The sequence below is a fragment of the Guillardia theta genome, assembly GCF_000315625.1.
Source record: "Guillardia theta CCMP2712 unplaced genomic scaffold GUITHscaffold_80, whole genome shotgun sequence".
Taxonomy (NCBI): Eukaryota; class Cryptophyceae; order Pyrenomonadales; family Geminigeraceae; genus Guillardia; species Guillardia theta.
In genome coordinates this window covers 190,929-217,045 of record NW_005434594.1, presented here as the reverse complement: position 1 = coordinate 217,045, position 26,117 = coordinate 190,929, and the positions used below count along the sequence as shown (strand labels likewise).

General features: G+C 54.7%; 9 protein-coding genes across 9 annotated transcripts; 5 read left to right on the top strand and 4 right to left on the bottom strand.

Annotated features, from left to right (window-relative positions):
- Nucleotides 1–2: 2 nt before the first annotated feature.
- Nucleotides 3–1,464, top strand: GUITHDRAFT_115001 (hypothetical protein; the record flags this gene model as incomplete). Its single annotated transcript, XM_005825819.1, has 10 exons — nucleotides 3–203; nucleotides 249–325; nucleotides 369–425; nucleotides 479–586; nucleotides 635–794; nucleotides 878–925; nucleotides 973–1,096; nucleotides 1,152–1,200; nucleotides 1,293–1,344; nucleotides 1,396–1,464. 10 exons carry the CDS (start codon nucleotides 3–5, stop codon nucleotides 1,462–1,464), a joined length of 945 nt encoding a protein of 314 aa, XP_005825876.1.
- Nucleotides 1,465–8,969: 7,505 nt separating this feature from the next.
- On the top strand, nucleotides 8,970–9,734 carry GUITHDRAFT_154583 (hypothetical protein). The gene has a single exon (XM_005825818.1). It carries the CDS (start codon nucleotides 9,054–9,056, stop codon nucleotides 9,675–9,677), a length of 624 nt encoding a protein of 207 aa, XP_005825875.1. The 5' UTR covers nucleotides 8,970–9,053; the 3' UTR covers nucleotides 9,678–9,734.
- GUITHDRAFT_154582 (hypothetical protein) lies at nucleotides 9,702–10,772 on the bottom strand. Its single transcript, XM_005825817.1, has 4 exons — nucleotides 10,707–10,772; nucleotides 10,215–10,463; nucleotides 10,037–10,165; nucleotides 9,702–9,988 (listed from the first exon to the last, which is right to left on the bottom strand). Exons 2-4 carry the CDS (start codon nucleotides 10,263–10,265, stop codon nucleotides 9,740–9,742), a joined length of 429 nt encoding a protein of 142 aa, XP_005825874.1. The 5' UTR covers nucleotides 10,266–10,463; nucleotides 10,707–10,772; the 3' UTR covers nucleotides 9,702–9,739.
- Nucleotides 10,773–11,304: 532 nt separating this feature from the next.
- GUITHDRAFT_154581 (hypothetical protein) lies at nucleotides 11,305–12,092 on the bottom strand (the record flags this gene model as incomplete). The annotated part of the gene is made up of 1 exon (XM_005825816.1): nucleotides 11,305–12,092. A coding segment is annotated over exon 1 (455 nt), but the record flags the coding sequence as incomplete, so codon positions are not given.
- A 4,600-nt stretch (nucleotides 12,093–16,692) lies between these two features.
- On the top strand, nucleotides 16,693–18,623 carry GUITHDRAFT_114998 (hypothetical protein; the record flags this gene model as incomplete). The annotated part of the gene is made up of 6 exons (XM_005825815.1): nucleotides 16,693–17,026; nucleotides 17,077–17,185; nucleotides 17,240–18,083; nucleotides 18,285–18,365; nucleotides 18,412–18,501; nucleotides 18,555–18,623. The coding sequence occupies 6 exons, from the start codon at nucleotides 16,693–16,695 to the stop codon at nucleotides 18,621–18,623; spliced, it is 1,527 nt and encodes a 508-aa protein (XP_005825872.1).
- Nucleotides 18,624–19,231: 608 nt separating this feature from the next.
- On the top strand, nucleotides 19,232–20,550 carry GUITHDRAFT_114997 (hypothetical protein; the record flags this gene model as incomplete). Its single annotated transcript, XM_005825814.1, has 5 exons — nucleotides 19,232–19,256; nucleotides 19,306–19,997; nucleotides 20,038–20,178; nucleotides 20,368–20,434; nucleotides 20,489–20,550. 5 exons carry the CDS (start codon nucleotides 19,232–19,234, stop codon nucleotides 20,548–20,550), a joined length of 987 nt encoding a protein of 328 aa, XP_005825871.1.
- Nucleotides 20,551–20,675: 125 nt separating this feature from the next.
- Nucleotides 20,676–21,971, bottom strand: GUITHDRAFT_76798 (hypothetical protein; the record flags this gene model as incomplete). Its single annotated transcript, XM_005825813.1, has 1 exon — nucleotides 20,676–21,971. The coding sequence occupies one exon, from the start codon at nucleotides 21,969–21,971 to the stop codon at nucleotides 20,676–20,678; it is 1,296 nt and encodes a 431-aa protein (XP_005825870.1).
- Nucleotides 21,972–21,977: 6 nt separating this feature from the next.
- Nucleotides 21,978–22,220, bottom strand: GUITHDRAFT_61508 (hypothetical protein; the record flags this gene model as incomplete). The annotated part of the gene is made up of 1 exon (XM_005825812.1): nucleotides 21,978–22,220. A coding segment is annotated over one exon (243 nt), but the record flags the coding sequence as incomplete, so codon positions are not given.
- A 1,710-nt stretch (nucleotides 22,221–23,930) lies between these two features.
- Nucleotides 23,931–24,579, top strand: GUITHDRAFT_154580 (hypothetical protein). The gene has a single exon (XM_005825811.1). The coding sequence runs from the start codon at nucleotides 23,968–23,970 to the stop codon at nucleotides 24,436–24,438; it is 471 nt and encodes a 156-aa protein (XP_005825868.1). The 5' UTR covers nucleotides 23,931–23,967; the 3' UTR covers nucleotides 24,439–24,579.
- Nucleotides 24,580–26,117: the final 1,538 nt, after the last annotated feature.

The following is a 26,117-nucleotide window of genomic DNA, read 5'->3' as shown; positions in this document are numbered from 1 at the left end:
AAATGGGGCGGAAGAAAAGTTCCAAGGCCAAGGGAGGAGGAGGAGGAGGAGGAGCAGCAGCAGCAGAAGCAGGAGACGATCAAGCTGTGCAGAGAGAGGATGAGACACAGGAGCAAGTTCAGCTAGAGGCCGAGAAGCAGGTCGAGGAAGGGGCAAGAGAGGAGAAGGTTGCTGAACCTGTAAATGCGACTTCGTCGCCCGAGGTTCGATTTCAATGCACCACGGTTTTCTGTCTAAAGTTTGCCCAGGACAACAACGTGCATCCTGATGAGGAGCAGGACAAGGTCAAAGCCGGAGACGACTCTGCACACAAGTACCTCTCTTTGTGATGTTGTGCTCAGCCCAGCACCTGATACCGGATGTCGCAGGTACTCCCTTGAGCAGCTGCTCAAATCCACTGATGCGCTACCATCACTGAATGAGCTGTGAGTGAACTGAATACATCTTCACTTCAGGTTGTTGACATGCGCATGTGCAGGAGGCCATCGTTGGATTCCGATGGATACATCAAACCAGTCCCCATGCAAGCAGACGAGGACGAGGGCAGTGACAGTCAGAGCCAGCCGAGATCGGAGGTTCCAGCGAGGTTGCACTTAACTCAGCAAGGACTGATGCAGCGATGGCAGTTGCTCAGAGCGCTATCAGGCGGCGCGAATGGTGGAGCCGCGTCAGAATTCTTGAAGGTGAAAGCGAAGATTGATCTTGTCGCAAATGATGATAAGAGGGTTCAGAGAACTGGTTTGGATATCCCAGAGGAATGCGATCCTGGAATACCGAATCATCAGAAGGAAGCAGTGAGTTGAAGGAGCTGACCGGTGCCTCGTGCTTCTCACTTCTTCCCCCCCCCCACCGCTTCTCCTTCTCTCCGTTTCTTCAGGCCCAGGGCGCAGACTCCAAGTCGTCTCAGACTCCTGCCGAAGCTCTTGTAGATCTCTCAGTGTGCTGCCTGCTTCTTGCTGATGCTCACAGCAGGTCGAACCCTCGCAAGGCGGCGAAGCCGTGAACAAGAACATGGCCCAAACCGCCCCCGTCAACAAAACTTCCCAAGTCGACGATCGACAGCGCGCTGCAATCCCTCCGTCGGATGATGATCTCGGTTGACACAACTATGACCTCCTACTCTGTTGTCTGCTTCTGATCGTGTTTGACAGTCACTGACATTTGTGCGTCCACCGACGAGCCGACCTTCAAACCTTTCAAGTATCATTTGTATCCCATGATACTTTATACTTGATCGTTGCTGATCCCTTTGCCCATGGTTCTAATCCTTCGATGTGACTTTCTATCTCAAGGGCACCCAGCGACATGGAGATATCGAGCACTGAGGCCTGGACTACAGCTGCGGTCACTTCTCGAGCTTCCGGACCTCTCGTTGACTGACGCTTGCTCCACCAGTTCCTTGCTGTCGGAACGGTCTCATTGCTGTGGGTTACCTTGCGACTCACCGTCCTCAAGCGCTCGTAGACTTTCGAGAGGTTCAAGTCACCGTATGATGTTTATGAGGCGTTAGAACAAGTGAGGTTTACGATCCAATGCCGATGCAATGTTGATGAAATGGGAAGTCTCAAGATTGAGTTCATTTCGAGTACAGGCAAAGCATGGCATTGAAGCACGCTGCCGTCTTTCGTGCTGTCAGTATCTTGTGGGTGCTTTTGCTACTTCATTGCCTTTGTAAGAAGTCGATGAAACGGCACTGCCGTCCGGCTCTCATACAGTACGGTCTTCAGAACTTGTAGAGAATTCAGGTTGAACAGGGGTCTCATCAATGGAGACAAGGAGATTCTTCGCACAACACGACTACGATGCTTACAATAGTGTGTGATGTGCACTAGAGCGCTCAACTGTACGATCTTCGGAGTTCAAACTACGAATGCCGCACCCTGTCTTACTGACCAGAGTTCACCGTCCACTTGTTCTTTTGCAAACCTGCTTTTCGATCCCCGAGGAAGATTTGAAAGAAGAATTTTGAAGGCTTTTAAAAGTATAATTGTTTTTAGTGTGTCACTGGTAGTCACTGCTCGCTACGAGGTACTGTGAATCAGTACCATTCACTGCTAACAATAAGTCTTTATTATTCGTTTTCTGTATATTCGTACTTTATGTCATAACGATTCAATATAGATTTACCTTGCAAATATACAATAATAACATTAATAATAATATACCAATCGAGCAATTTGAAAAAACTGTGTTTCAAAACTTCAAATCCTGACTTGAAACTCCATACATTTGGGGGTATACCACAAATTGGTATCCAACGGTTGCGCTCGCTATGCCGTGGAAGGCGGCAAAAAACGCTGGCTGGACCAATGTGCGATGCTGAGGAATGGAATCAAGTCATTGAAAGAATACCTGTCTGTATGTCTCTTGATTTGTGTACAACCATTTTCGATCGAAAAGCATGTCTTGCTGATCTGCTAGAACTTCCTTCAGCTAGATTGTACATAGCTTTAGGGCCGCTATTACAATAGCTTTGCTCCAGGAAGATCTAATCCAAGGATTTTGATGAGAAAGAGTAGGAGGATGGAGCTGCAATGGCAGAAAATGAATGAATGTAATTATGGGAAAAACTGAATATCATACATAGGATATTGAATTGCAAAGATCAGTAGTTGGTGCTATTTGAATTTGTCGATGTGAATGTAAGCAGAAGGAAATATCACAACACATAGCAGAATCAGGGCATTTGAACAATGCAATTTGTTTGATTGAAGTGATGTGGCTTGGTTTTATTCCATCCCGTCTTGTTTGAAAAAAACAATTTATTACACAGCAAGCAAGAACATATCTTACAATGGAACTAACATGGTGATCCTCCAGGGACCTGTAGTCCAATGTCAAACACTCACCATGAATGAGATTTCCATACCTTGCGTCGAACTCAATGAAATTCGCTGGTCCTGGCAAACAGCAAATAGAAGCATGTGACGTGATCAGGTAGACTATCATGGCCGACGTTTCATTGCCTCCTCTTGGAGGGAGTGGGCTAGTTGATCACCTTTATGAATACCTTTGGGCGAAGAACAACCTCTTGCAGACAAGATGCATGTACCACAAGTGCCCCCCTGTCTTGGTGCCAGATACCATCTTGCTGAAGAACAAACAGCCTATTGCATGGTATTTCACGTCACTGAAGACAGGAACTTTGCAGAGAAAAACCAAGGAGCTGAATGTAGATAAGATTTCTGAGGCACTGATCAGAAGGGTGGGCGATGACAGTGATGTGGTGTGTACTTACGTAGGCAGTGCTCCAGGTGATGCCTGTATCCCTTCACAGCAGCGGTCTTGCTGATGCCTTTGTTTGACAGGAGATGTTCAACCCATCACAGAATTTCTCTCACAGGCTGGCCTCGAGTTCTTCTTGTCCACCCCGCCTTCTAGGCGTACGAAGCAAGGACTGCTGCAATCGTTTGTTCTGCCCAAGGGAACAAGCAACTTTGTGATCCGAGTCTCGTGGTCATCGGCTGAGTGCTCTATGGACTCCTGCATCAATGTCAACAAGCTCAACGATCCAGAGCTCGAGGTGCAAGATCGGGCATGCACCAACGACGACCAATACTGCGTCATAGTCCCAATGTCTGGAAATGTCCTTTACATGCAGCTGGAGAGATTGTGTGCATGCATATCCGAGCATATCAACCTGGTTTCGAATCAATTGTTCACCGTCACGCACATGGTTGTGAACTTCAAGATCGATTCCGAGGATCGAGTGTGGCTCTTGTGGTGTGAGCACCTCGAAGTATCTGACGAGGTCTGTTGTGTCTTTCACTCACTTTTGATCGTGCTGATAGATACCTTGCCTGCAGAAGGGTCATCCTCTTCCGATGCAGGTGGAATATCCACGGGAAAGTGAAAACGTCTCGGACGAGGAGGACGAGAGGAGGAGAGATGACAAGTTCTCGAGGAGGCCTTCCAAGTCGCGGACGAGATCAAGAGACAAGCAGAGGAAGTCGAAACGAAGGGACTCGGACGAAGAGAACGCCTCGCCGTATCGAAGGAAGCACGAACACTCTGAGAGTGGTTCGGATGAGGATCTTGACTTGATATTGTCATCTGCTCCTTCCTCAGTGCAGGGAGACCTCGATGATGGGTTCTCGCCGGATTTCGTCTTACTTCCTGAGACAAAACGTAGCTCCAGCAAGACCAAAGGGAAGAAGGCTCATCTCCCCAAGTCCAGCAAGAAAGTTCAGGAGCGAGAGAGACCGGCATCAGAGTCATCATCGAGTGTCAATGATGAGAACGTTCTTGCACAAGAAAATCAGAGGTCAGTGCATTGTCTCCCTCATATCTCCTCTCTTTGTCTTTCATCAGTTTTGGAACTGTGATCAATGAGTTTGATGATTGTGATTTCTGTTCCGTTTGATATTTTTTTCAGCACCAACTCCGGCAGCAGGGCACGGAGTGCTGGGTCGCGGACCCAAGAGAAAGCAAGGACTGCTAAAGGGCCGGAAAAGGGTTCTAGAGAGCAAGAGTTCAAGATGTCCATGAGAGAAGAAAAGAAACGGAGGGAGGAAGCAGAGAGGAAAGCGCTGGAGGCGGAACAAAAGCTGAGAGTGGCGGAGGCAAAAGCCCGGGCAGCTGAGATGAAATTGAAGAAGGTTTCACAGGAATCTGTACAGGGGGAGAGCAGCGTAGCAGGTGGAGCAGCAAAGCCTGTCGTGTTGCCCTCCATCCAAAAGCAGCCACCTAACGTCAAAACCACCCCGCAAACTTCTCCTATGGAAGCGCTAATCCCCCTTGAAGGGGGCGACATATCGGATGCCACCGAGCAGTCGAGGATGGCAGAGGCTGTATTCCGAGCTGCTGAAATCCAGCCAGCCGACGCCTCGGAGATTGAGCCTGATGCGGGACAGGTTGTGAAATCGGATCTCATCTTGTTGTCTGACCCGTTTGACTAGGCTGAGCTCGAGGGTGATACAGCCTTGCAGCAGCAGGAGATGCAGGCGCAGGCCCAAGAGGAGCCTATGGGGGAAGAGGCGCAAGGAGATCAGACGGCTCCATCCCCAGAGCTTGTCGAGGCCGTTGAGCCGCTAGCTGATCAGGAAGAAGTTGTTTCCACACCCGAAGTCGGGGATCGGCCGGAATCGAAACAGGGGTCGGAGCAGTCTGATGCTTCTGTAGTTTTCGAAGGACAGGATGTGGAGGAACAAGAAATCGAGATTGCGCCTGTCGAGAGTGCCGTTCGCATCCCTGACGAAGAAGCTCCTCCAGAGAGCTCTCACGAGCTCGCTGCTCCTGAATCAGAAACAAAACCAGCTGTGCAAGCCAAGGAGCCTGATGTTGACTTCGCTGCCCCTGCCACCCAAGGGGACGAAGGCTGGGACTCAGCGCAGGAAGATGACTTCGAGGACAAGCCGATCCAGGGGATCGAGACCGTCGACATCCCCGTGGTTGCGCATGTCTTGCCTCCTGCGCCGGAAGCCGTTGCTGGGTCAGCAGCTGGGGTCGTCGGAGGAGAAACAACTGAGCCGGCGGTCGATCTCTCTGCTCCCCCTCAGGAACCTTCTCATCCATCTGTTGACCCGCAACCTGCGGAGCAAACAGTCGCCGACAGACCCAAGGAGGTCAGCGCCAGTGTCAACGTCAAGCATGCTGCTGCTTCTGCCGCCTCCTCCACTACCTCAGCCGCAGCCGCAGCTGCTGCAGCACCTTCTCAGCAGCAGAGCGCTCTCAGCTCAGTGGATGCGATCCGGTCGTCTAAGTGCAATGCCATGGAGGAATTCAGCGAGGAGAAGGACCCGGGGGGGAAGACGGAAAGGAGCCTGGGAGACGGGGGCGAGTCAAGACCGATAGACAAGCACCTTGATGGGGACCAGGTTGACCGAGACTCTCGTATGATCAACCAGGCCTCGTCGTTCCAATTTCGCTCTGAGATCCGTGTGGGAAGTCAGGGCGGAAAATGGCAGTCCATCAGCCTCCCTGAGCAAGTGGAAGGGCAGCGAGTGGGCACAAGCGCATCCTGCTATCAAGCCGGGGCCGAGTCTTTCTCAGTCACCTCCATCTTCGAACAAGACGAGTTCCAACCTCCTCATCTGCAGGCGCTGGTCCAAGGAGAAGCGCACTTTGGCATGTCGAGCGATACGGACAGGTGCGCCGAGCACACTGATTCTAGGAATGTGTCCGGTCGGAACGTTTCGTCCGAGTATGACAGGGCGGATAGCATGGCTGTTTCTTTCCAAGTCGCTGGTTCTTCAGATGAAGGCTCTCAGCTGCCCGAGGTGAAGAGGAGAGGGACGGTTGAGAAGCAGAGGGAGAGCCGCGTTGAGATGATCTGTACTCCCATCTCTAACATGGGCACGATGGAAGAAGACTTTGAAGAGTTCAAGGTAGCATACGGCCTCCCGAGTTTCCTCTGGGAGTATGAGCAGCCAAGAGGTGAGAAGGACATGTATGATAAGGACGAGGAATCTGCTCGGGTGGCCGAAGAAAGTGATTTCATCTCGTTGACTCATCGGGAGAAAGGCGCGCACGTGTTGCAGATTGAGACCACAAGCTCGGAGTTCGCCTCCACGTCGGATAGAGGATACGCGCCAGAGTTCATGAAGTCGTTTGGCACCAATGCTCTGCAGTTCGAAGGTCAAGGGAGGGAGACGAGTTCAGACAACATCGTCAAGAACTCTGAATGGGCCTTCGATGAATTCCTCAGGATCCCCCAAGATGAAATCAAGTACAACCACGAGCCAGACGAAGCTGAAGCTGGGGAAGTCATCGAGCTCAAGTACGACCTAGCGTTCTCCAACGACGAGGAGAGGCAGCTCTTTGCAAAGTCCCAGCGCGAGAAGCTGGCCAAGGCCCTCGGGATACCAATAGAGTGCATCGAGATCTCGGATGTCAAACCTGGATCTCCCATCACCCTGCTGAGGCTGAAAGTCAGGGCCTCTGACGCAGCTCTGATACCTCCCTCCTCGTCCTCTTCGTCAGGACCGGCAGCAGCCGAGAACGGCGAAAGTGCGCTGGACGTCAGGCCAGTAGCTGTGAGTATGCTGGAGACCAGTCAAGGAGCCGGCCACAGCCTGCTGAGCACGAGGCTTCACGAGACGTTCGGAAGCTACGTCGAAGTCGAGGACAGAGCCGTGCAGGAGCGGGTTCAGAAGACAGCTCCAGCAGAGGTGCTGGACTCGCTCAAGGCGTACTCCAAGGAGGTGCAAGACTTCCCTCGTTACGAAGACGAAGGGCGGATGAAGGGACTGAGCGACAGCAGCGTGCCGGGAGTTCGGCATGAGGCTCCTGAGCAGCTGGAGATCTTTGACGGAGAAGTACAGTCGATCTACTCTCAAGTGCAGAAAGTCAAAGGACAGATTGCCGAGTCTGAGGACATGGGCGTTGACCCAGTGTACAAGCCAGGGAGAGAGATCATGCTTGACGACCAGTACTCCAGCGCCAAGGTCTCAAGAAGACCTCCAGGGCCAGCGAAGAGGTTTCAGGACGTCACGGTGATATCGGATAAGAACTTCGAGGAGCAGGTGAAGATTCCTTACCAGGAGGTGGAGAATACCAGGAGGCTGAAGGAACAGGAAGACGAGCTCAACTTCCTCCCCGCGCAACGCGGAGCCATGGGGCCTCGGACTGCGATCTTGGCCAGGAAGGACGAAGGGGTGGAGGACCTGCGGTACGATCGCATGGACGAGCACGATCTGAGGATGGAGGAGAAGCTCAAGGAGGATGCCAGTCTAATGCCCTCGCTGAAGCTCACCAAGGCCGTGGAGGAGATCGAGTATGAGCTGGCGCAGAAGGTGACAGGGAGGGAAGACCCCAGGACTACCATCCCCTGTGAGCCCGCGGGGTTGAGCGCGGGGGACAGGAGGGAGAAGAGGAAGGGGAAGAACGGAGAGAAGTTGGGCAAGGCGGCGATACCCGAGCAGTACATGGCGTTCGGAACTGAGGGAGAAAGTCAGAGGTTGGCCCCTAACGTCGTCACCCTCGAGAGGCAAGGGGTGGGTGGTGCGGAAGAGCTGAAGCAGAAGCAGTTCGAGACTGTCAAGAACAAGCCCGGGATGATGGAGTCCGTGGCTCCTGACCTGATCCAGATGAAGTTCGACGTCTCCTTCGTCGACGAGAAGGCAAGGATGCAGTTTGCGGAGAAGCAGCGGATCCACCTTGCGAAGCTGTTGAGGATACCCGAGGAGTCGATCTCCGTCAGACTCGCAGTCCCAGGGTCTCCGATCACTGTGATCACGTTCGAGGTCGACTCGGGAGTCGTACGTCCCATCAAGGTGGAGGATGACCCGATGCGCGAGTCTCGCCCCTTCGACCAGGCCGTCCTCGACGTCTCCATCCTGTGCCCGCACGAAGACACTGCCGACGCTCTCATCTCAAACTTCCGGGGCATCTTCGGCCCGTCGGTGCCCATATCACGGATGACGTCTGTCGGGGCTGCCAGCTACACGTCAGCAGAGAAGGCTGTCAAGTTCTCGGTGGGAGGAGGAGAGGAGAAAACCCCTGCATACCTTCGGTCGAGGGAGGAGCTGGAGAGCAGAGCGAAGAACGAGGGTGGGGCTCTCGTGTCAGAGAAGGAAGCCATCGAGGTCGCGCATGAGGAGGATGCGGAGAAGCGCAGAGGCAGCAACTCAGGAGCCAAGGGGATGGCGGAGTATAGGCTGGAGGACAAGAAGCCTGTGTTGTCCTATGACCGGCGGCTCCCCAAGAACGCCAAGAACAAGCAGCACCTGCTCTCTCGCATTCACACCATCGAGTCAACTCTGCAGCGCCTCTACGGGAAGCTCGAGGCGGATACGGAGCTGCCGGACATCGAGAGCATCGAGCAGATCATGAGCTCGACCATCAAGCAGACTGTCTACACCGCTGACAGGCCCGAGGAAGCGTACCAACCGCCAGCAACCGCCAAGGAGCAAGCGCTGGAAGCAGAGGCCTATCCACAGGCTCCGAGGGCAGACAAGGGAGCGGACGAGGCTCTTGTGGACCGCGGGTGGAGGGACGCGCAGGAGGGTCCTGAGGTGGACGAGGGCGAGAGGAAGCAGCAGCTGCGGCTTGAGCGGAGGAGGCGCATGGAGGACCGTGAGCGGTTCAGACGCGAGAGAGAGTCGTTGGAAGTCATGGGGAAGCCTTCCGTGTCCTTCGAGCAGGATGATGATGCGGATGAAGAGCCAGACTTGCACGCTCTCAAGGCCATGCAGGCTGGGCAGGAGATTCGGCTGAGGCCCAAGAACATTCCAGCTGGATCCTACGAGGCAGAGGAGGATGGAGCAGACGACATGGGGGGCGACGCCTCTGATCGCAACCTCCCGGAGAAAGCTCCTCAGCCGATGGCGAGGAAGAAGTCGACGGAGCTGCTGGAGCTCTCCAAGGACGAGCTCCGAGCGATGGCGGCTGAGGACGAGACGACGGCATGGAAGTCAGCCTACTCCAAGGTGCGACATGGCAAGAAGTCCGAGCTGATAGCCCTGCTGGACTCGGGCTGTCCGGTGGACCTCAAAGATCCAGCTGGGAACACTCTTCTTAACATCGCAGCTCAGAACGGCCACAAGTCCATCATCAAGGCTCTGCTGAGGCGAGGGGCCGCGCTGAACACGCAGAATCATAATGGGCAGACTCCACTGCATTTTTGCTTCACGTATGGCTACACGGACCTTGGAAACTATCTCATCTCCAAGGGGGCTGACGATACTGTGCAGAACTTTGCTGGGTTGACATGTTACGAAGGGCTCGGAGAGGGCTGAGGTTGTAAATACCAACAGAAGTTTGACGCTCGTAAAGAATATATTCACATTCACATTCGTATTTACATGCCAACACGCCCTGTACGCTCCAGTCCTCCCAAGAGCATAACGTGCTTCATGATGCGACGAACCATGCTCGGCTGGAGCAAGTTCATGTGGCATCTGCGCTTCTGCTGCCGATGGCGCGACACGTCCAACTTCTCCTCCTCTCCTGCGCTGCTCATAACCTTTGCGACCTTGTTGTGCTGCCAGGAGTCCTCAGCGTCGCCCTTGTACACTGCCAGCCACAACAGTCTCTCCACTTCCCATCCCTGCTGGCCGTCAGTAAGGGTGACTGAACAAGACAACAACAGTACAACCTGGCTCCAGATCAGCAGCAGCTCTGCTGCAGTCTCCCGCACACACATCTCCGTGGCTGCTCCGCCTCCCTCACTGATGACTCGCAGGTGCTTCAAGACCAGCTGACTGTCGAGCTGAGAGGCGTCCAGCTGAAGCAAGGATGAGAACTCATGGGCAGAACAGCTAGGGAGACGGTACCTCGCTCTTCTTCACCTCATCAGCACCTCTCAACATCTTCCTCATCGCCATGACCACGTGAGTTTCTGTGAGCGCCTGCAGAATACATGAGTCGAAGGATCAGGAACAACTTGTTCATTGCACCCTGTCTTCCTTATCCCGGCCCTCCTTGCCTAACGCGCGGAACAGCACTCGCCATGCACCGACTTCTGCCAGGAGCTTCCTGTTGGCCGCACACCCGTTGGCCATGCAAGCGATTGAAAGAGCGACCTTCGTTCATCGCGTCAGCTTGCCCGCAAATTTGACGGAAGGGAAGTGAGAGGGAGGGGAGAGGAAAAGTGGGGGGGAAGGGGAGAGGGGAAGTGGGGGAGAGGGGAGAGGGGGAGAGGGGGGGAAGGGGAGTGAAAATGAAGGAGGAAGGGGAGGCGGGGAAGAGAAGAGAGTTAGGGGAGAGAATGGAAAGAGAAAGGGTGAGGAAAGTTTGGGGAATGGGACGGGAAGGAGATGAATTACCTTCCAGGTGGTACCGTAAATGTTCGAATCGGGGGGGTAGGGGCAGCCGTCTACAGCCGCCTCAAGGTATTGGAGCATCCACAGGGCACTCCTACGATCGACCACGAGAGCCTGTGGACAAACGTCAGTTGCTGTCTGCAGTCAGGCCGTGACGTGTTCACCTCGGCGATGGCCAGATCGCAATGGCTCGAGCTCCTGTCGCCCTGCACTCGGAAGACAAGGCTGTCGTCGTCATCCTGGCCCCGAGAGAGCTCACGATGACGGGCATGCTGCTGCTTCCCGATCAGACAGCCACTCCCTACCACCTTGACGACAGCGGAGAGCGACTGCATGTAGCTGACTGACGGCACTTCGACTGCCCCCTCCTCCTCCTCGGGTCGGTACTGATGGAGAGCGTTCGACAAGGATTGAACAGCTCCTGCCTTGATCAGATGGTCCCTCAGTTGCGCATTGTTGGTCAGGTTGGCAAGGGCGGCCGTTGCAATCTGCTGTCCGAACTTGCTGCTGCCCCGCGAGCGAGAGCTGGAGATTTCTACAAGGAGGGGAAGAATCCCGGCCTCCTCCAAGATGCGCTGTGAGACATGGTTCATACCAACGACGTTGTTCGTCGCGCACAGTTGATGCTCTATCAGCACCTCATCTCCATTCGCCTTACGCAGGCCGTTTGCCGTGACCATGAGCAGGCCGCTCTCAGCTGCTGCCCCCGCATTCCCGCGATGGTCATATACCGATTCAGCGATCGCACGAAAGAGGGAGAGCCTGAGCTCAAGCTGCCCCTTCTGCTCCTCCAGCAGACCAACTGCCTGCACCATGACCTGCACGACCCCTTGCCGGCAGATCTCCTCCTTGAAGCTCCTGCCTTCCTGCCGTGATTTGCAGCAATGGGCTATACGATTAGCTGCCTGCACCTTGGCCGAAATGTCCTGTCCTCGCAGAGCGCGCAGACAGTCTCTGACCTCTGCCTCATGCTGTCTGGGTAGTGGGTCTACAAGTGAGCATGTTCTATTGGAGTTGCTCGACGACTGGGGAGAGTTATACGTCTCCGCAATCGACAACCACGCTTGCGTTAGAGACATGCGAGTGTTGCCAAGCATCGACCGCACCATGTTCAAGAAGCTGATGATTACTGTACACAAGGAATGAGGGAACACGTGTAGGACACGTATCTTGACGAGAGGCTGTTTCCAGCCCAGCACCGATCTCAGGAAAGGGCAAGGCTATTAGAGAGCAAACAGGTTCCGATAGCGTATCAGTTCAGTTCAGGATACGAGTAGAGAAAGGAAGAAGGAGGAGCTAGCAAGACAATGACAGTAGAACAAGACAAAGAAGGAAAAGAATAGAAGCAAGGGAGATGGAGAGTAACGAGGTTGTAGCGGGAAGAAGGAGGAGGAACGGGCGGGGGAGGGAGGGTTGGGAGGAGGAGGATGAGGTTTTGATATTTGCAGGTCGAAACCTTTGGAGCACCCATGAGCGAGGGCTATTCAAGGAGGGGTGGTGTATGGGTACCTTGGGGTGGGGTACCTCGTGTGGGGGTACTCTAGTCAGTCTGTTGCCAATCACGGGAGGTGGGAAAAGGAGGGGTGGGGGTAGCGCGAAGAGATGCGGATTACGCTGGGAGCGAGAGATACCCTTTGTAAACAACTCAATTTTAAATTAATCAAGAGATGAGATTTGAGAAACTTTAAAAAATGATAGTAGTCAGAAACGATGAGATATGAGGGATATGCTCGAAAAGATCCCAAATTACATCGTTTGGCACTTCTGGCCATGAACAACTGTTTCATTATTATGATGCTAGTAAATTCAACTTTCTGCCCTTTCACTCTCTATTATTATCTCTCTGAGGGGAGCTTCGACTCCGGTAGCCTGCTTGGGCGGGCCGCCGGCCGGGCACCCGGCGGGCCGGGAGTCGTCGCCCGGGCCGCTTGGACTCCCGGGCCCGCCGGGTGATCGGACACGCTGAGCATCGGAGTCACCGGGGGCCGGCCGTTTCACGGTGAGTGAAACGGTCACAAGTTCTGCGCCGCCGCTGAATCACCCGGCGGCCGGCGGTCCGATCCGACTCGGCGACTCAGTCGACCCAGTCATATTGGCGTACTCAGTAGTACTACTGAGAGGCTAGCCGGGCGTCACGCCGCCGCGGCACGGCACCGATGACAGTGTCCGTCCGATCCGCACGGCAGCACTGCGGCCAGGCAGTGCCACGGTGCCGGTGGGCAGCCGCTGACAGTGCCTCGGAGCCTCCGACGGATGAAGGTTGCGGTGCCCCCGTGGCAGTACGGTCCGTAGGCCGCCAGTCAGCCTGTGACTCAGGGCCGACTCGGACCGTACTCGTCACCCGGCGGCGGTGACTCAGGCTCCCGCCTGAGTCCGGTCGCGCGGCCTGGCGGCCGGGGCCGCGCCGGCGGCGCCGCGGGTCTGCTTCGGAGGAGCAGTCCACCTCCTTTATGTTGTGAACTTAGAACGGTGAAAACTTGCCATGATGTCTTGTGATACGTCACGAAATCAAGTTTTGCGGAAAACTTGACTACAGTGTACGAGGATTGTAGCAGCTTCAAGGCTAAGTGGAAGTTGTGTACTGTGTTTAAAAAAAAATGGATCATCGGATGAAAACAAGGCCAACAGCAAGAACATATAGGAGTCTATAGTCTTGTTGCATGTGAAAATCCAAAAAGAACGCGGTCGAGCTTATGTGAACTTGACTCTACAATCTAACTCACATACCTCCGTTCACATACCTCGCCTCTACTTGTCTGCACATGGGTGCTAAAATAAGCAGCCAGGAACAGTCTTGCAAGATCAGTGCATAATCGGAAGTCTTGTCGGTTTTTCATCTGATCAACTTGCTATGCGAACACGTCGAACTGTGCAGTGTGACCATGCCTCCTCCATAAGCTCCTCCACCTCCATCGACCTCACCGCCCACGCCCCCCCCCCTGGCCCCCCCACGGGGCTCTTCCTGCAGTACGGCCACCGCGGTAGCCCCAGCTTCTTGCATGCTATCTTGAGCGTCGTGAGCGAGATCCCCTGCAGCACTCTCTCGTCAGCCACATGACCGGATCCCTCCTCCGAGAATCACACGAGAAGCATGCTGCGCGCTCGACTCACCAGCTGGTCGGCGGCGTCTCGTTGCTGGAGGTGGAAGAGCGCCAGGATGTCATCGCTGCGGAGGCTGACGGGGGGCTTTCTGATGTCGGAGGCGGGGTCGGACTTTCTACGGCGGGGGACGATGGAGAGGGCGAGGGGGGAGCGGGAGCGGGGGGAGGCGGGGGAGGCCGGAGGAGGAGGATGATGAAGCTGCATTGTAACGAATAGGCTGTGTTTGATGGAGGCAGCAGGCTCAAGTGTTGAGGACTCGTAGTCAGAGGATGCGGGAGGGTTCGTGTGGAAACCGGGGAGCGAGTGATGTTCTTGGGGGAGCGGAAGGCTTTAATAATCCTGGTGAAGGGGTTAAGATGGTTTTAACTTCCGGTCCGTGATCGAAAGGATGCGAATTTTGTAGCCAGTGCTGACGCAACGTCATCACAGGCCGTGACTGCAAAAACTCTTTTTAAGAATGACTGGTACTGCTATTGTTCCTGCATCATGGAGGTCAAACCTTGAGTAGCAGCTGCTCTGTTCTGAAAGTTGAGATGATCTTGTACGAGACATTCAACCAGGCTGATACACGCGTGCCGATCATCCCAGATTTCTTTTGGTTTGCAGTGAACCTGAGCCAACTTCCATCAAGTTTGTCACACTCAAGATGAAAATAACATGATGGTTGAACAGTTGACAAGGATGGTGCGCTCTGCCTAGGGTTGTGAGCTAAGAAGATATCTGTCAAACATCATTTAACTTCTAGCGAAACCAAGCAGTGTGTAGCTTATAGACATGTGTACTAAAGAACAAAATTTACCGCAAGGCTCACTGATTTCAATGAATACAAAGCTTCCACATACCAACCAACACTCAATGTGGTGCACAGGGCGATTGAGTAGTGGTAAAACATTTCAATGGAGATGTCCGATCCACTGTATCCAAAGACGAAGAGAAGATCCTCATTGAGCAAGGTCATATGAGCCATACATTCAGCGCATGGGTGATGTTTTACTATCTTGATGTAAGCCTCTAGACTCAAGTTCAAGCTCCACAGTGTGACCATGCCTCCTCCATAAGCTCCTCCACCTCCATCGACCTCACCACCCACGCCCCCCCCTGTCCCCCCCACGGGGCTCTTCCTGCAGTACGGCCACCGCGGTAGCCCCAGCTTCTTGCATGCTATCTTGAGCGTCGTGAGCGAGATCCCCTGCAGCACTCTCTCGTCAGCCACATGACCGGATCCCTCCTCCGAGCATCACACGGGAAGCATGCTGCGCGCTCGACTCACCAGCTGGTCGGCGGCGTCTCGTTGCTGGAGGTGGAAGAGCGCCAGGATGTCATCGCTGCGGAGGCTGACGGGGGGCTTTCTGATGTCGGAGGCGGGGTCGGACTTTCTACGGCGGGGGACGATGGAGAGGGCGAGGGGGGAGCGGGAGCGGGGGGAGGCGGGGAAGGCCGGAGAAGTTGGAAGGTGGTGCATGTGGCGTGGGATTTGGAGTCTACGGCGGCGGGGAGGCGAGAGGTTGAAATCAGGATACGGACGCACGGAATTAAGTTGGTGTAGTAAAGGCCATCTTCTGACTGTTCCTCTACAGTGTCACGTGACATGATATCGAATCGACTCAAGTTTTCCGGCTAGTCACGAGAATTGCTGACATCTCGATGGTTCCCGTGACTTCACGGAGCTCCGCAACTTGAGCGAACACAACGTTTGGCACTCAAGGTCTCACAGTCAATAAATAGTTATAGCCGACTCAACTCACGGTCATGCACTCTTGAAAGTCTCAATTGACCTTGGCCAGGGTCATCGGGTACTACGTGACAGGCTGCTGAGGGCCTCAGCATGGAGATTCAAACTTGAAAAGCCAAGTTTGAAGCCTGAGTCACTGACTCGGTGACCGTCGTGACCGGCACTGCCGCAGTGACCGTCCGACGGTCGGAGGCTCAGTAGTACCGTACGGTCGACGGTGAACGGCGCATCGGCCGGGCGGCGGCCGGGCGGGCCCGGTGAGCTGGCATCACACTCGGGCCTGAGCCTCCGAGCCTATTGAGCCGTCTGACTTACTAACTAACTAACGAGCAGTAGTACGTTGACTCACGTGACGGTTACGGCGGCGGCAGTCACGTTGAAGCCTGAGCGCGCCGGGCCTTGACTCGGTCCGCGCGTTGCCATTGTGCGGACCGTCAGGCCCGGCCGCGGACGGTCCGACCAGTGGCGGCCGGGGCCCGGACGCCGCTCTGTTACCGGGCTGTGGCGTGACCGTACTCGGGCCGGGGCCCCGGCCGCCCGGCCGGCGAGTCACCGGGCCGGGCGGCGCGGCCGGCGACTTCACGATCCTATCCGTTACAATTAAAAGGCAGACCGTTACCACCCCGATTTAGAAGCCGATGGCATGGAGGCCTAGAGGTACGGTGATTCAGTTCAGTAGAGGATGTTTGGTAGGGATGGAATTGAGATGACAACGATGAAAATGGTGCTAGATATGTTGGGAAAAGAAGAAAGATTGTAGCAGAGATGATTATCGTGTTGAATGCACGACATAGCATGCAAGGAGGATAGACAAACGAGGCTGAATAACGATTTTCCTGATGTCGATGTAGTAGATGAGTTTGATGGTTAGGTGTGTAGATATGAAAGACGACAGGAAATATTTTTTGTATGTGTGGAGTGATGCTTCGGACAGTAGCAGAGTATGGTTTCTTCGGAAAGGAGACGTTCGTGTTATGAACGTTGAGGGGCTGTTTGTTTCTTGTTGGATTGCCTGTTGATGCAAGTGAACGCATGCCATATGTATTGTTTCCATCGCCAACAATTACTCACACTGGATCGTCAGGGGTTTGGCTGAGTGCTTACACGGTGTTGTGATCGAACGGCTCCCGAATCACTTGCACGTTCGTGGACACAATGCAGGCCAGCCCCATGAGCATGCCCCGAGGCACTGCTTCTCAACATCTGCGAGACAGCAATGCAGCTGAACGCGAGTCCACAAAGGAAGGGCAGGCTGGGGGCACGTTTCGATCCAAGGCCAACGTTCTCTCTGGACAGCCTGATATGGAGGCATTGGCTGCATCGCTGCAAGCGAGAGACTGCATGAATGATAACCGGATGGACCCTGGGCTTGGTTCAGGCTTCTTACCCGGAGAGGAGCGAGTCAGACAGCTCACTATGAGACGACAGAACTGCATGTGGACTTTCATCTTCGCAATTCTTGGCGTTGTGTTGGCTGTTACAGACAACGGTGAAATGCCTGACACTTTGTTTCTGATTTTGAGTAACATCTCTTGTTAGAAATTCGATGGGATAGCCTTGATGACTTTTACAATGTCACAAAGATTTCCTTCACTTTGAGAGTGCTTGTTGTCACCACGACTATTCTTACTCTATATTTCCTATACAAGTGAGTCGACCTAGTTCGTTGTTTTTCCAGTTCGTTCCTTACCTCATTTTCTAGATACTATGAGACCTTGATCAACCTGCGACGGCTTTCAGGTATTCGACTGCCTCCTGGAGTCAGCATCTCCAGCCTCAAGGGAGGAGGATACTGGTCTCAGTTCCTTATCGATGTCCTCATCATGTTACCTCAACCACTCCCTCTTCTGGATGTGAATGTCACGATCTGGAACAAGGGGTTGGGCCGTGCGTCAATCTACGAGTTGAACAGCATCCTTTGTTGCCTTATGTTTGTAAGGTTCTTTTACGTGCCGCGTTTCTATGGGGAGTGCATATCAGATCTCCAGTCGGAATCAACAGTTGCCCTGGGAAGGATGAATAGAGTCAAGATCGACGAGAGCTTCATTCTGAAGTATGTCATTGCGAACAGCATGCAGGTTGTCATAGTGCTTACTCTCCTGCAAATCGTCATGTTCGCATACATGATGATGGTGTTCGAACGAGTCGTCGACAACGGCGCCCTCCAGCATTTTGCGAACTGCGTTTGGCTGACGATCATCACCATGACGACGGTGGGGTACGGCGATGAGTTCCCTACCACCTTGCTCGGCCGAATGGTTTCTGTCATGGCGTCTATCGTAGCGGTTGTCATGCTAGCAATCACTGTCAACCTGGTGATAGCGAAGTTGACTCTCTCCCGCGCCGAGTCGAAGGTGATCGCCGTCATGGACAAGATCACCCTCCGCAAGGACCTCAAGCACAAGGCCGCTGTCGTCATCCAGCGTTGGATCAGGGCTCACAAGGAGTACATGGAGGGGGAGCGACGAGGGAGCACCCGAGGAGGCTATATGATGATCCCGGACTTCAAGTCTGCGAGGAGAAAGAACATGGATCTTCGAGCGCAAGTGAACCTCCTCCCTCCTCCCTCCTCCCTCCTCCCTCCTCCCTCTTTTTATCTCCTCACTACTACGACTCTTCCCTTTTCACTCCCTTTTCCTTCCTCCTCTCCGCCCCATGGTCCTCTGGCTCCCGTCTTTCCTTGTCTTACATTGTGCCTCTGCTCTTTCTGTCTCTTGTCCATCCCCTGACTGCTTTGCGTGTCTCAGGTCCTGTCAAACCTTCCGCTTCTTGAGAGCATCAACGATTTCAAGGAAACGAGTGACGAGAGTTTCTCCAACAACCTTCAGGTCTTGCCCGCTCTCTGCCCCTCGGATGCTCACTGGGGCCTTGCAGACGGACGTTCCTGAGCTGGTGGGTAACCTGTCCAGCCAGCTAGTCCAGCAGGAGAAGAGGATCCTCGAGTTGAACAAGAAGGCCGAGGAGGTAACGTGATCGGCTGGCACTGCTGAGATTCTGAAGGAGGTTTTCCTGTGCAGGTGAATAATTTGGTAGCGAAGCTGTTGGCCAAGAAGAAACAGGACACCTTACAACGGTCACGCGCTTGATTGAGGTGTGGTGGGAGAAAGTTCCCACCTCCTCCCCCTCCCCCCCTTCTTCCCTCTCAGTCTTCTTTCTCTTCTGTTCTCTCCTCGCTGCGGTATTGCCTTGTTGAATTTGCAACTCGATCTCCCTCTCTACCAGTCTTATCTTTTCATGTTCTCGGCGTCACGGACAGTGCTTGTTGGCCAATATGAAAGAGCCTTAAATGAATTTCTCTCCGTTACTTCACTCCTAACGTCTCCGGGCGTTCCGATGCTCAAGGCTTACTAACTTGAACCCATCCGGAGTCCGATCGGCTCGGAAAGTTTCGGAACTAAACGGCTCCGACAGCGCCGCGCCGGCCCCGGTCATGGTGATTACTGCGGCATGACTCTATGATACTGAGTAGTCCGTACCAAGTCCGTACCAAGTCCGTACCACTGGATGAGTGACGGCCGGGCCCGGCGCCCCGGCGGCCGGGCGGCCGGGAACTGAAATTGATACCCTGCGGCCGCGGTTCTAACGGACGTTTGACAAGACTAAACTCGGGGAGGGGGAGGAGACTCGAGAGAGGGAGAGAGGGAGAGAAAGAGAGAGGAAGAGAGCAGGGGGCTGCACTGTGAACTTGTTCGAAATGAAAGGGATGGGAGGTGGCAAGGGTGATATGAGAGGCGGGTGTGTGCGGCCGTGCGCGGCTAGCGACCCAAGGCAAGAGTAAGAGTCAGCAGAAAGTGTGCAGGCAGGGGACTGGGTCGAGCAGGACTGGATGTGCGCAGGGGCTCGTGCCGCCATTCAGCTCTGAGATGATGCGAGAAAGGCGACCAGAAAGTCACCACGCATGGGAGTACCTGAGCCCTACGAGCTCAGAGTGGGTTCTGTTCACGAGGGAAAACTGCGCTAAGCTCTCGGAGGCATCGGCCACACACCAGAACAGTCTGATGCTGTCCAAAAACATCTCCATTGACTTCGTTCAGCTCCAGCTGAAGAATCTCAGCAACGGTCAGGTCACCAGCATCAGGAGGAGGGGATCAGTTCCCCTCCTCCCGGTGAACAGGCAGCAGCTGCCTGCTGTTGGTGTTGCTTTCAATCAAAGGAAAGGCTCTCCAGTTGCAGAGATTCCAGCCGAAATGCCAAGCATCCCAACAAGGATGACTGAGAGTCCGGCCATGCAGAGCTCGTCTGGAGGCGGCAGGTTCGCCAAGGAGTGGGAGGAGGGCGAGCGAGCTGCTAGGGGGAAAGTCAACGAGCTTGTTCAAGGCGCATGCTCTCCCAACGTACAGGAAGCTGCAAGGATGTGCAGGCAGATTGGCGGCCTGGGAGACAGGGAGAAGTTCTTCCTTCACAACCTTGAAGGCAAGCAAGTGGCAGCGCTTCTTGGCAGCATCGCACGTATCATCGAGGTCTCAAACTTCCTCCATTGCCGTCCTGAGTGACTTCTAGGTTGATGACGATGAAGTTGCGAATGCGGCTGCCATAGCGCTCGGCAGCCTTATCGGGCCGAGGAGGATTCAGGACATGATCAACAGCAACCTCGGCATCCTCGAGCCCATCCTTAGAGGCTTGTCAAGCTTGGTCAACACGGTTAGCTGCCAGTCTCTTCCTTCCCCGCACGATGTCTCTTTCCTGCACCCCATCGCTCCACCTTGTTCCTGTCGCTTCTCCTCTCCGTTTGCTCTGCTCCTGTCCTTGCGTTGTACATGAGCCTTCTCTCTCAGCCGATCTTCTCTGCTCTCTGGAGCAATTGCCGCTAGTGACAGAACTTTATGGCAGGGAAGCTCTTGCGGGCGCCTGAGGCATGCTGTCTTCGCCCTCCAGCTCTTGACGAGGGACGAGCCAGGTGGGATTGGCATGACGTTGTAATGGTAAGGACATGCTCTGACCGTTGGTACAGGGGCCTCCTGCTTGATGAGAATTCGACGAGACAACGCAATGCGGAGGAGGAGAGTAAGGTGAAGAGTGCGGAAGACAGCCATTCACGACATGATCGCACAAGTGTATTCGCTAGAAGATATAAGGAAGATAAAGAAGTAGAATGAATCGCGACAAAAACTCGAGATACTTGGTCGTCGGCCAACCCATCACTTGTCCTCCCCGAAGGCAACAGCAAGTTCTCCATTCTCCTCCTCCTCCTCTTCCGGCTTGGTAAGGAAGGTAGAGTCAGCTATCATCCCCCCTCCTATGCACTCCTCCCCATCATACAGCGCCGCCCACTGACCGGGCGCCAGCCCAGAGTCTCTCCCGTCGAGCGAGACACGCCCACTGAGTTTCCCCTGGGACAGAGTGAGCAGCCCGTCGTGAATGTTGGGGCCATGGCGAGTCTTGATCCGTAGCCGCAGCGCATCGTCCTCCGGGAGGCTCCCAGCCATCCAGTTAATCTGCTCCACATCGAAACTTCTTCTTGGACCCTCGATGACGTCATACTGGTTGGACACGTACAGCATGTTCCTTTCCCTGTCTTTGCCGGCTACAAACCAGGGTCCAAGGTGAGTAACCTTCCTAGTAGCGCTTCCCAGTCCCTTCCGCTGCCCGATCGTGTAGAACCAGAGGCCTCGGTGCTCCCCTAGCTCCCGGCCTGTGTGGAAGTCAATGACAGGGCCCGGGTCTTCTCCGAGGTGATGCCCGACGAAGTCTTCGAACTTGAGCTTGCCCAGGAAGCAGATCCCTTGGCTGTCCTTCCTCCTCTGCGTCGGCAGGTTGAACTCCCTCGCCAACTCCCGCACCTTCTCCTTGGTGTAGCCTCCTATAGGGAAGAGGGCGTGCTTGAGTTGATCCTGACGCAGGTTGCACAGGAAGTAAGTCTGGTCCTTGACCTTGTCAGGTGACATCATCAGCCGGGACGGCCTTGTCCCCACGTCATCGTGGCAGCTCACTGCATAGTGACCCGAGGCAACGCGGCTGAAATGCTTCCCCACGTACTCCTCGAACATGCCGAACTTGATCCTGCTGTTGCACATGATGTCAGGGTTCGGCGTCCTCCCCATCTTCGCCTCCCTGATCAGGTACTCCACCACCTGCTCCCAGTACTCCTCCTGCAGCGATATCGACTCCAGCGGCACTTTGAGCTGCTCTGCCACAGAGGAAGCGTAACTCCAGTCCTCCTCCCACGGACACTCTCCAAGGTGTGCTAGCTCGTCCTCCAGCCATATCCGCAAGTAGAAGGCACGAGGCTTGAAGCCCTGCCGCCGAACGAGCTCCAGTGCGACAGAGGAATCAACTCCTCCTGACAGGAGCACAGCTACTTCCTCGCTCCTCCCTCCCCACGCCCATACCTGCCGGGCCTCGGCAGGGGCATGCGCACCAGCATCTTGAACTACTGTCTCCTTCTTTCGACCCTTGAGCTCGTTCTCGATGAGCGTTTGGAACGTTGCCAGCATGCTCCTGAGCCCGTCGTTCCTTCCGGTGGGCAGCAGGCTCTTCAAGTTCGCTGCCTGGATGATGTCGTCGGACCGTGTCGACAGGACCTCCTGCGCCGTCAGCCCGCCAAGTCCCTTGACAAGCAGCGCCAGCATGCCTCTAGCTACCCTCGCGTCCGCGTCCCCGTCCAGTGAGACTCTCAGCGATCCGCTTTCATCCTCCTTGCTGGCGACAGAGACCCGCACGTTTGAGATGCAGCCAGGCACCCTTACCTTCTCCCCCCCCCTCCTCTCTGACTTGCCCATGTATAGCTCCAGGCTGTCGCCAAGTTGGACGAGCTTGATCGCCGCCTCCTTGTCATTTCTGCTCTCAGCAAGCCATGAGCACAGGCGCTGGAGCTCGGGAGGGAGCGAGGAGAGATCGCTACTCTGCTCCATGCTGCACTTCACAACAGGAGGCAGGCGGCATCTTGTCGCAAAAGATCGCAGTTGCCGACCAGCCGAAAAATGCACACACTGATGTCTACACAGGAAATCTCTCCTTTGAAGGGCATGATTGGCGCACGGCTGTAGATTGAAGCACATACTTGCTAGCCCCGCTCCTGCTGTCTCCCCGCTGCACAAACATAGAAACGCCAGCGCCAAGAGAGCTGACGCAGCCCTACAGCTCACCGGCTCCCTCCTCACGCGTTGTGTTGAGCTCTTCATATCCTCTTCGCAGCTCGATCTAGTCACCATCGCACACGCCTCGTCACTCCTCCTCCCGCCATCGAGTTCCGCTCCTTCAGTCTCGATCGTACACCTGCTCGCACTCCTGGCCCCCCATTGACCACGTCCCCGCTATTGACCACCCGCACTCAGCCTGGTCGGATCTGAACCGCCCGGCCCGGGCCCCGGCCCGAAATATTCATGAGGTTCAGCACCATCACTGGTATAAATTCGAAATAGGTATCTTTAGATTTCAAATTTTATAGTGACGTTGTTAGACTCACAGTGGTGAAATGAAAAGAAAGGAAGAGGTCATGAGCCCTGCATGTCACGGTCTTCTAACCGTTGGGATAGAATCTGGAGATGTTCCGATTTTACAATATTTTTCCCACAACCAAACCCTCTCCTTTCGTACCAATCCGAGCGATATAACGGAAGCATGATGAAATCTTAACGAGGATTTCGTAGTAAGGAGTCAGTGTTTTAAACTGACTGTTTTACAATGGACAAATCGATGCATGAATACAGCGCTTGACACATATCCGTATACGAGCAGCCTCGATCTCGAAGGTGTATAACTACTTTTAACACAGACCCACCCTCACCAATATCCTTTATAGCTACCCTTTTTTCCCCACCATCCACCCCCACCCCTCGACTACCAATCGAGTACCCTCTTGGTTGCAACGCGCATTTCCGCACAGTCGATTAAATTACTTGTAGAGGTCCCTACCCCTCATAAGCGAGCAATGTGTTGTAGTGATCTTTGTGCATTGCCAATTCTGTTCATATACCCCTTCTTTAGGCCATTGCTGACATTACAAATGGTGGGGTGATTTAAAAGGCCTATTACAGGACCCGTGGTCAGACTACCCCCACCCTTCGCAAACAGCACTTGACCACTCTAGTGGCCCTCGATATGGCTTGCGCCGAAGAGCAGATGGCAATGGTCACGACGGGCTTGTCGAGCAGCGATGGTCAGCAGGATAACAAGAGAGGATGCAGGAATGGAGTTTTCTTCCACTTTATCACGCAAGACGGAGCCATGCAGGATGAGGAGTGTGTCCTCAATGCAGGGCCATGCGCGGATTCGGTGGTGCATGGGGACAGCGACGGCATCAACTCTCCAACCGGTGCTACCTCCGAAAGCTCCGCTTCCATGGAGGGACTCTACAACCAGGACCAGGACAAGGGGTCTCCTCAAGGACCTTCCCTTGGGATGAGACGGTCTCGACCTCCCTCCCTCACAGAGTTCATCCCTTTCATACCAGGCAAGATCGAGGAGAGGCCGTGTCCAGGACCCAGCCCCATGCAGGGAGGGAACGAAGATCAGAGCATGGAGGATGCTAGCATGTCGGCCTACAAGCTTGTGCGGCATCGTAGCGACCCCTCGTCGGCGGCTCCTGAGAAACCATGCCGGCTCAACACGGTCTCGTACTTTGCTCGCTGGAAGAACGAGAGCTCCGGGAAGATGTTTTCTCGCATCACTGGCGTGCTGGATGGGAGCAACGTGATCTTGAACGGGCATCGTTACGATGGCCTGAAGGACTTCCTTGCAGACGTGAAGCAAGGGTTCCAGCTCGAGCTGCCTGGATATACAACGGGAGAGAACCCCTCTCTCAGTGGAGCAGGAGACCAAGAGGCAGGGCAAGAGGCAGGGCAGGGTGCGCCTGAGGTGCCACAAACTCCTAAGAGGCCGACGAGCTATGCGGACGGGGAGGCTTCTCGGTACCGCCTGCTGCAGATGCTGCATGACTCTTCGGCTGCAGACGGTCAGTGAGTAGGTTGAGCATGTGCTGTTGGTTCTTGCGCGAACAGTGACGAGGAAGGTGTGAGTGTAGTGATGTAATGACAGTAGAGAACTCTTGTTGATTAGCGGACTTTGAATGATTGACATCTTGTATATAAAGATACTTGGAACTTAGAATCTAAGGGATGGCGGACTGGGAATGTGCTATCAACATATCATGTCGTGTTCTGTTTGAACTATGAGATGAGTGAACAGTGAAGACCTGTAAACTGTCTTGCATACTGTCATTGTGGATAGCAGGCCCTCTTGCATTTTCTGTTTCTGTTTCTGTCTCTGTTTCTGTTATAATACCCTTGTGCTAGCACATTTCTCCTTGTTCTGCCGTCTCTATCACATGATGGTAGAGGCGGATGCTTTTGCTGCCGACGATCGAGACCTGGGACGGAATCCCAGGGAGCTGCTTGGACGCTTGACGGATTCTGATAGGATGGGGGAGGGAGACCGTCGCCAAGTGGAGGAGGAGGAGGAGAGGTCTACCATGCTGGGGGGCCGGCTAGGCAAGCTGCTGGAGGATCGAGCAGGGAACGCCATGCGGAGTAGAGCTCGCATACTCTTCCTCCCGGGGGCAGAGGATGTTTCCATCAAGCTCCTCCTGCTCTTGTCTGTGGCTGGCGGGGGTCTCGACGACACCCAGGACAAGCTCGATGCTGCTCTCAACTGCCCCTCCAAGGTACTGCTCCTGGAGGGACGATCACGAAGAGAGTCGAGGAGGAGGGAGGAAGACGGAGCGGCTCCCTCGAGAGAGGAGGAGGTGGCAGATGTGACTGGTGACAGCGTCCTGGCCATGGCCGATCTCGGTCTCCCTGGGAGCTTCTTGGCAAAGGTAACGAAAGACTTCACCTGCGGAGCAAGGATCCCGTCAGTACATCACAGCAGCAGCAGTGCTGCCCTCCCCCCTCTCCTCTCCTCTCCTCTCCTCTCCTCTGCTCTCCTCCCCTCCCCTCCCGTCTCCTCTCGTCTCCTCTCCGCTCCGGAGCGCTCCGCTCCCCTCGCATCTCCGCTCTTCTCTTCTCTAGACACCCTGCCCGACCTTGCAAGTGTCTTCCTCCATGATGCTCCTCGATGTCACTTCCACCGAGCTCGCAAGGCAGAGAGCGTCTGCTCTGATCAGTGAGCTGACGATGCCGTGCGGATCCCTCCTACTGGGAATCTGCTGGGAAATTAGCTGGTATCCTCACGCACTGAACAAGATCACCTGCTCGAAGAAGACATTGACCTGCTCCCTGTCTGCCCTACTCCTCCCATCGCCAGCGTTGCTGCTGCTCCTTCCTGGCTGCCCCGTCGCCTGTCCGTCATGGCAGCCGCAGTCGCAGGTCGAGCATTGCTGACGCTGAACTCCGACGTTTCCGGCTCGAAAGCTCAAGGCAAGCTCGCGCAACTTGGTAGGAGAGAAGTCGAGGGTGCGAGGAAGGGAGGAGGAGGAGGAGGAGGAGGAAGAGTCCTGTCGATAGCGATGAGATGAAGTGGTGAAAGAGGTGGAGGCGCGGGCCTGAGGACGCGGTTGAGGAAGGGAAAGCAGGAATGGAAAAAGACGAGAAGGGGGATGAGAACGGAAAGGAGAGAGAGGAAAAGGATAGTGTAGGGGAGGTATTGGAAGGAGAACGCATCACGATAGGGTTGGAAGACGCGCAAGAAATCAATAAGCACAT